The sequence below is a fragment of the Brassica oleracea genome, chromosome C5 (genome assembly GCF_000695525.1).
Source record: "Brassica oleracea var. oleracea cultivar TO1000 chromosome C5, BOL, whole genome shotgun sequence".
Lineage (NCBI taxonomy): Eukaryota > Viridiplantae > Streptophyta > Magnoliopsida > Brassicales > Brassicaceae > Brassica > Brassica oleracea.
Window position 1 is genome coordinate 35,323,670 of NC_027752.1, and position 8,981 is coordinate 35,332,650.

At 38.9% G+C, this 8,981-nt stretch overlaps 1 protein-coding gene across 1 annotated transcript; it reads left to right on the forward strand.

Moving 5' to 3' along the window:
• The first annotated feature begins 1,146 nt into the window (after positions 1–1,146).
• LOC106345123 lies at positions 1,147–1,947 on the forward strand. Its single transcript, XM_013784380.1, has 2 exons — positions 1,147–1,449; positions 1,582–1,947. Exons 1-2 carry the CDS (start codon positions 1,147–1,149, stop codon positions 1,945–1,947), a joined length of 669 nt encoding a protein of 222 aa, XP_013639834.1.
• Positions 1,948–8,981: the final 7,034 nt, after the last annotated feature.

The following is an 8,981-nucleotide window of genomic DNA, read 5'->3' on the forward strand; positions in this document are numbered from 1 at the left end:
ACATTGCGGTAGGTCAACGATACGAGATTAAAGACGATTTGGAGAGACGACTGAAACTTCTTACAATGAGGCATCATTTTGATTTTGATGTAGAAACATCAACCCCGACATCATACGTTGTTAAGTGTTGGGTTGATGGATGTCTCTGGAGAGTTCGTGCTTCTACCCAAGGAAAATCCCCGGCGTTTTATGTTCGTATTTACGATTCAAAGCATACATGTTCCTGAATAGAGCGTTCTAATCGATCTCGACAAGCAACACCATATATTTTAGGAGAGTTGTACAAGAACTTTCTCGGCGACGTTGGTCCGACTGTTCGCCCTACGAGCGTCGGAATAGCTATCACTAAGCAGTTTGGTATAAAGGTAATTACTTTGTTGTGGCTAAGTTATTTTAACGATACGGCTGAGTAATATCAAATGTAGCGGCTGACATATTCATACAATACGGCTGGGTTACTATAATGTTAGATGCGGCTGAGTTATAGTAAAGATAGGGTTGAGTTATTTTTACGTTGTGGCTGTCTTATGAATTTGATGCGGCTGAGTTATGAGGATCGTTTTTTCATGTGAACAGATGGATTATTGGAAATCACACCGGACGCTGAAATTTGCAAGGGAAATCGATGAGAGAACACCTGAGTGTGGGTTTGAAAGCTTGCCTTCTTACTTATAGATGATAAGAAGGGCAAATCCGAGTACGGTTACGCGTCTTCAAATCGATGAGCTTGGAAGATTAATGTATGTGTTTCTTGCCTTTGGTGCGAGCGTAAATGGGTTTCCTTTCATGCACAAAGTTGTTTTAGTCGACGGTACGTTTCTCAATGGTAAATACAAAGGGACGCTACTCACAGCACTAGCTCAGGACGGTAACTTTCAAATTTTTCCAATAGCCTTCGCAGTGGTTGGCACATAAAATGATGATTCGTGGCATTGGTTTTTTACGTAACTAAAACTTCTGATTCCTGACGACGAGGGTCTTGCGATAATCTCGGCTAGGCATAACTCGATAGGGAAATCAATTAGAAATGTGTATCTGTTAGCTGCTCGGGGAATATGCACCTACCATTTATATAAGAACATATTGGGACGGTACAAAGGAAAAGATGCATTCTGTCTGGTGAAGAAAGCGGCGAAATGTTTTAGGATGTCTGACTTTACTGCGATTTTTGAGGAGATTGAAGCGATTAATCCTGCACTCCACGGCTACCTCCAAAGAACTGATGTCCGACTGTGGACGCGTGTTCATTTCCCGGGCGAGAGATACAATTTGATGACTACAAACATAGCGGAATCAATGAACAGAGCATTGTCGAATGCTAGAGGTCTAAACATTGTTCGAATATTAGAATCGATACAGGTTATGATGACCAGATGGTTTGCTGAACGGAGAGAGGATGCCAGATCGCAGCCAACGACGCTTACGCATGGTGTCGAGAAACTACTACATGTAAGTGAGTCGTAACAGTAAAAATAAGTCTGTCTTTTAAATTCATAAAATTCTTAAGTTAGCCTTTGTAGTTCTTAAATCAGCCGTAATATGTAATAAGTCAGTCGTTTCATTTTTTTTTTTTGTTAATAGGGTCGTGTAACTGCCGCCAGAGATTTGACGGTCCAAAGGATTGATGATCATCACACTGAATTTAAATATGGATCTTCTAGCGAGTCTTTGAATGTGTTTAATTTGGTAGAGCGAAAGTGCACATGTCGGCGTTTCGAACGCGAGAAATTACCATGTGTACACGCAATCGCAGCTGCGGAGTATAACAATGTTTGTCGTATATCCATGGGCAGTCTTTACTATAACAGTGCATATTTGGTGAGCGCATACACTGAACCGGTCATGCCGGCTAACTCAGTGCAACCTGTTCCAGAAATCGTGGCTAACCAACCATGCTTGCCCCCGTCTATTCGTCAACAGCCAGGAAGACCTGAGAAAATAGGATGAAATCTGCTTTAGAAGTTGCACTTCAAAACAAACGTCCTAGGAAAGAACACACATGTTCTCGATGTAGACAAAGTGGACATAATGCGAAAACTTGTCCGATGTAAGCAAGTGTTGTAGGGATTTTCATGTTTTTTTATTACCTTTGTGTTTTTGTCTTAATGTTTTTGGTATTACGGCTGGATTAGGGATTTTGATGTTTTGTATTACAGCTGTGTTTTTGTTTTCATGTAAATTTATTACGGCTGTATTAGGGATTTTCATGTTTTGTATTACGGCTGTGTTTTTGTTTTCATGTAAATGCATTACGGCTGGATTAGGGATTTTCATGTTTTCGGTCACTTACGGGTGGGATTTTGTTTTCAAACGACTGATTTATTGAATGAATTTGTATTACGGCTGGGTTATGGAATAACTTCCCGCCCAAAATAAGAAACGTCGCGATATGAAAACCGTTTTACTGTCAATAAATAAGGCACTTCTCAAACAGTTATATGTTCAACTCTCTATTTTTTACACAATTGCTCTCTCTCTCTCTAAATCAATTTCACAGTAAATGGAATATTTTCCTCTTCTTGAATTGCCTGAAGAAATTCAGATGTTGGTGGTTGAACGTGTGGCCCGTTACTCCTTCCAAGATCTTTATGGCCTCAAAGCATCGTCCAAGTCGATGAAGGCGTTAGTAGAGCGGCGTGGTGTATACCATTTTTACGATGTGTTATTCGTTCCCTGGGGACTCAATATGCCTTCTTCGTTGTTGAAATCTTGCTACGCTGAGGGAAATCCCAGCACACTTTATATAAAGGGTGTACAGTTCTTCTTCTCATTCGGCCTTAAAGAAGAAGGCTTTCTCTCATGAAGCGTGCAGCAGATGCAGATATGAGCGTGATGTGTATACACACGCAATGACTCGAACAATCTTTTGTTGTGATGGGCAGTATTTTGCTGGTATTCCAAGAGAATCAGTTAAGAGGATAGGGAAACTAGTGCGATCTGTAAAATGGGGATGAGGTTTGTGGCATTCTGACGAGTTCTGCCAAAATAGGGTTGTGTTCGTTTCAGCCTATGTTCCGTCGTTCTACAGATGCCAATGTGCAACTCATGTGGAGCGACAATGTCTCTGCTTGTGGCACATTGATATGACTAAGGATGACAACATGTGTGAGCGTTGTTTTTGGATCAAAGAGATTTGCACGTTCTTACGTGATTTTGAACCGATAAGCGTTATTAGGGACACAAGGAATTGGTGAAGATGTAATCTATCGGAATCTTATCTTTTTAAGTTCATTGCTATGCCATTATGTATGTATGACTACAAATTAATGTAATGAAGGCTTAGTTACTGTTTCTTTTGGCTTATTTATAGTTTAATTACGGCTGAGTTACTTTTTTATCACGGCTGAGTTATTGTTTTCAAGCACACACATCGTGCAAACATCAACAAACATCATGCAAAGTTATTAACAGCGTTATTAATTATGGCTGAGTTATTGTTTTATGACGGCTGATTTATTGTTTCTTTTGGCTGATTTATAGTTGAATTATGGCTCAATTTATGTTTAATTATGGCTGAATTATCATTAGTTTAATTAGGCTGAGTTTTGGTCACATAATATGAAGTCATATTAGCATTAAACACCAGACGAAAAGAGGTTAATTTACGTGCAGACATGTAAAACGTCAATTAAATACTTAGTCCAATCAAGCAAGCGGAGGGAGTAATAATTACCCTCGATATTCTCATATTGTTGGCGGAGTTAAAGTATAAATCGTCTTGATATTATAAAGACATCGATATTTTCCACGCGCCACCAATAATCGACAACTCAGTCCAATCAAGCAAGTGGAAACGTCCCATTAATAATGAAAGTGGGTGAGTGAGTTACTTTATACGTTTTGGCTGAGTTAGCTTAAAGTTGTGAGTGAGTTACCTTATATGTTTTGGCTGAGTTAGCTTAAAGTTTTGACTGAGTTAGCTTATACGTCAGAAACGTTCAGATTACTTGACGGCTGAGTTACTGTAATACGTTAAGTCTGAGTTACATAAAACATAGGCTGACTTATATGTACAAAACATTACTAAACAAAGAAGTAGTCGTAGTAAAGTAACGACATTCCAACCCCACAAACAACCACATTCCTCAAACACCGACCCTGACTCATGCATTCTTCTCCTTTTCCCTCAGACGCCGTCTTCATTACTTTAATCTTTTTCTCCAACCGATCAACGTTAAGTCTGAATTCCGAGATGTGTTTGTTCATGCCACTTATCAGTGACTTTATATCCTCAACCTCTTCAACCAAACACTCATTTTGAATAAATGTCTTTGTTTTCACAATATAACCAGATCTAAGTATTACATTACAGAACATGCGAAATAAAAACCAAAACAAAACGAACCTTATTATATCATTTTCTGCAGCAATAGTACAATCTTCCTGGATTTGTAGCGGTTCCAGATGTAAAAATGTAACAGGGTTCACCACACCAACATTGTTTCGGCGTTCCTCTTTCCGCGTTCAAACGTCGTCTGTAAGAATTTCCTGAAACGCAGGATGAAGAAGACATTTTGATTCTCAAAAAAATTTCAGAAACAAAATGGAATCAAATGGAATTAGGGTGAGTAAGAAGACGATATGATGAAACAGCGTCGTTTACTTATTTCCTTTTTATTAAATATAATAATATTTAAATGTCTCGATATTGTATATCCCTTGACACATGAGTGGCAGCCGTGTATTTCAAACTCTTAATAATTAGCCTCGATATTAGGTTTGACCCGTCTCATTTTCCACACGCCCCAAAATTAATCGACAACTTAGTTCAATCAAGCAAGCGGAAACGTCCCATTAGAAATGTATTATATTAACATTCACCGCTGGGTTTTGGCTATGTTTTACTATGGCTGAATTATCATTAGTTTAATAACGGCTGAGTTTCGGTCACTTATGGCTGGGTTTATGTTTAATTAACATTCACAACTGAGTTACCTTATACGTTTTGGCTGAGTTAACTTAAAGTTGTCACTGAGCTAATATTCACAGCTGAGTTAACTTAAAGTTGTCACTGAGCTAATATTCACAGCTGAGTTAACTTAAAGTTGTCACTGAGCTAATATTCACAGCTGAGTTAACTTAAAGTTGTCACTGAGCTAATATTCACAGCTGAGTTAACTTAAAGTTGTCACTACCTTATACGTTTTGGCTGAGTTAACTTAAAGTTGTCACTGAGCTAATATTCACAGCTGAGTTAACTTAAAGTTGTCACTGAGCTAATGTTCACAGCTGAGTTACCTTATACGTTCTGGCTGAGTTATTTTAACAGATACGGCTGAATTATATTCACATTATGACTGAGTTATAGTACTTAATATAAAAGAAATTTGAATTCGACATGTTTACATTCAGGAACCGAAATTATCATATTCAAAATACAGACAAGGCATCACTTTCAGAAACCAAAATTGTCAGGACCAAACTCTTCAAACATGTGGACGAGATCACGCCAAACTCTTGTTAACATCCACGGAGGCTTGTCGCCTCTGTTTGCCCAAGTTCTCTTCAAATGGCGCATCTGGCAACGAAATAGCGTTCTGGCCACAAGATTAAAATGTGTCCAAAGTGTCGAATTATGCCTTCGATCCCACGTATTTTTGCGTTACAACAAAAAAGATTACAAAACTGTTGAGAACACAAAATAAAAATAACTCATCGACGCTATGCTGTCATTTTAAGTAGACAAACTGTTTTTACAGCGAGTTGAAGAAACCAGCGTTCCTTAAAATGATCGGGAATGGCGCGGTATGTCGGCCAATCATGAACCCATTCTTCTGCAAGAATCAACGGGATGACGAGGGAGAGATCACTTAAAAATTTGAAACAGATAGTACTGGCTGTGTCAAGCAATTCTCTCGGACCAGGGTATAGAAGATGGAGGTTTTCACGATTTGCAGAGCTTAGTATCACATTGACACTGTTCTCTAACATCGTTGAATAACCAGGTACAATCGGCATAACTTTTGATGGGGATAGAGAGATATTGTTTAGGTTTTTTCTCTCGAGAGAAAGGTGTAAGAGAGGTACAGAACGTCAAACGTCTCGAGTTAAAATTTCCCAATAATCAGTTATCTTTTTCCCGCCAAACGTCAAGATTAAGTTACACTTTACGGCTGAATTACTTTAACATTTACGACTGACTTAGTAAATGGAGTTTAGGGTTTAGGGTTGCTTATTTAGGGTTTTGGTTTGCTTATTTAGGGTTTAGGGTTGCTTATTTAGGGTTTATTGTGCAAGAAATATTATAAAAACAAAAATTCATAATAAATAACACAATAATCGTTTATGAGTTTTGAATTATGCTCACACCTTATATATATCAGTTAAACTATGAGTAATTGTAAGACAACATATACCTCAAGATCATGATTGATTCTAAACTTGTAAATTCAATAAAGAAGACACATTCAGTTGATTATATATTCACCTCAAATTTATAATTGGAGTTTCAATTTAACATTTTAAAGTATAAACATTTAATTTTTTATTCTAGGGTATGTTTGAGGTATGGCTGAGTTATAATATCGTAACGGCTGACTTATATTAATCGATACGACTGAGTTATATAAACATTTTACGATTCTAGGGTATGTTTGGGGTAAGGATGAGTTACACATATACGACACGGGTGGGTAATAAAAACGATAAGACTGAGTCAAATACTTAATAAAGTACAAAATAACATAAGTCGAGAACAAAACAACAACATAAGTCATGTACAAAATAACAAACACAGGTTCAATTAGCCAGCAATATGCTCATCACAAAATTTCCTCCTTCATCGAGGATCTCTGCTGCCATCTTCATCCGTAAACCTTGAATATTTTTATCGTTTATCCCATCAAACGTTACACCAAGCGCTAGACACACCACAAACTTCAACGAATACACCCCGCAATCGCCAATCTGGGTGTTTTGTGGAGTGTATCTTTTGCTCCTCCTTCTGAATGAGAACTTCTTCTTACTAGGGGCTCAGATATTGGCAGGAATATGCTCACCCAACATATACGGAATCATGTGCGTCAGCTCTTTAAATTAATTTAGAATTCTCTGCTCACTTTCGGACGTTGCCTCTCCAAAGATTGGATCGTAGCAATCAATCTTCTCCTTCTTCAGATCCACATGATACGCAACCCAGTGATTTCCGCCGGTTTGAAGACATCCGTACAAGTGATCCACATCTTCATACCACTTCAAGTTTGTTTGACAGTGATCAGGAAGCTTACCCTTTACCATATCTTCATAACCATTGCCCTTGAAATTGAACATACTAGGCTTTATCTTGAACTGAGTGAAATCGTGAACCAAAAAACTTTGCCGCCAAAGGTCAACGAAGGCAATCCGCTTGGACAAGAATGGAGTGGGATTTCGCATGGACCTTTTAATGAGGACGGTCAAATACGCAACGACATGCTACACAAATAATATTAACAAGTCAGCCGTTATATAATAAAAGAATATGTAAGTCAGCCGTAATATAATATATAACTTAGCCGTACTAAAAGAATATGTAAGTCAGCCGTAATCAAACAAATAACTCTGCCGCAATATAATAAAATTAATATATAACTCAGCCGCACTAACGACTTACATTATCAAACACCCATCCATATTCCTTTTCCGGCCACGGTCTTTCATGGATGAGTATGCTGTAGAAATCACCCTCATGTTCAGCGGAGAGGACTGCTGGTTTATCTGCTGGTGCTAGTGGTTTGGGTGGAATTCCCTTAATGTGTTGCATCAATTTTTCGAGTAGCACCGGATCAACAGGTGCTCGACGGTCATATATTACTGATGAAGGAGTAACATTTTTCCTCATGCACGTCGTTCCATTCTCTCCTATGTACGGAAAAACTGCTGGTGAAGAAACTGCCGCTTTTGAAAACCCTTTTGGAGTTAACTGAACACTTTTCTCCCGATATTCCTTAATTAAGGCAGATCTAACCAGTTCAAATCCCTCGACGTCACACTCCGGCGCGAATTCGTTCTCTCCCCCAAAAACTTCGTCTGTCACATCAGCAAATACATTGTCCTCTCCAGATGGAGTCACCTCTTTGTTCTTTGACTCAACATGTTTTTGCTTCTTTAGCTCAGCCTCTTGTTTCTTCTTTAACTCAGCCTCTTTTTTCTTACTCTCAGCCTCTTGTTTCTTCTTACCTTCAGCCTCCTTTTTTTTAGCTTCAACATCTTTTTTCTTAGCCTCAACATCTATTTTCTTAACCTCAGCATCTTTTTTCTTACCCTCAGCCGCTTTTTTCTTAGCCTCAGCCTTCTCTTTCCTCGTAAACAAAACATCTGCATGCGCTGCTTTTTTTTTTCTCATCGGCTTCCTCACCCTTAACGATACGCTTGCCCCTGCAGCCGCGTCCATAGGCTGGAACCTTAGCATCCTTATCATCCTTAGTAGCCTTTGATGGAGAAACAAATACAAAATCAACATGTTGACTATCAAGATCAGTAGCTTTAGCGACACTACCAAACTCCTCAGTCAAAGTCCTTTTCACCCCTGATTTCTTATCAAGATCCTTCGCCAAATTCTTTTTCGGTCCAAAAACCTTACCAGGAGTCGCAGGTAACGCTGGACTATTGACAGAGTTCTGCTGCGTTTGAACACGCGGTGATCCAACGTTAAAGATTTATCAGCTGATGGTGGAGAGGGGTTATCATTGTTTTCGGGAATCTTCCCAACTCCCAGAACTTTCAGACGCTCCTCCAGTAAAGCTTTCACGCTGTCATCAATGGTCTTTTGGTCCATCAATGGTATGTTCCGGTCTAACTCGTGAGCTTCCAACCTTGAGTCAAACTGCTCAAATTTCCTGTAAATATTATCCAGAGTACTCACAATGGTCCTCAGAGTCGCTTTGTTCTCCAACTCCAAATCTTTGCTACCTTCATTCTCGCTAGAACCCTTTCCCGCTGCAGCAACTTCAGACTCATTTTGTGTCTTAACTTTCTTCTGCTTCTTAGTGGGTGGCTCAGCT

Bases quoted from the DNA above. Each gene is read 5' to 3' on its own strand.
- LOC106345123 (XM_013784380.1), top strand. From the start codon at position 1,147: ATGTCTGACTTTACTGCGATTTTTGAGGAGATTGAAGCGATTAATCCT. The intron at 1,450-1,581 runs GTAAGTGAGTCG...TTTTGTTAATAG, and splicing joins GTGTCGAGAAACTACTACAT to GGTCGTGTAACTGCCGCCAG.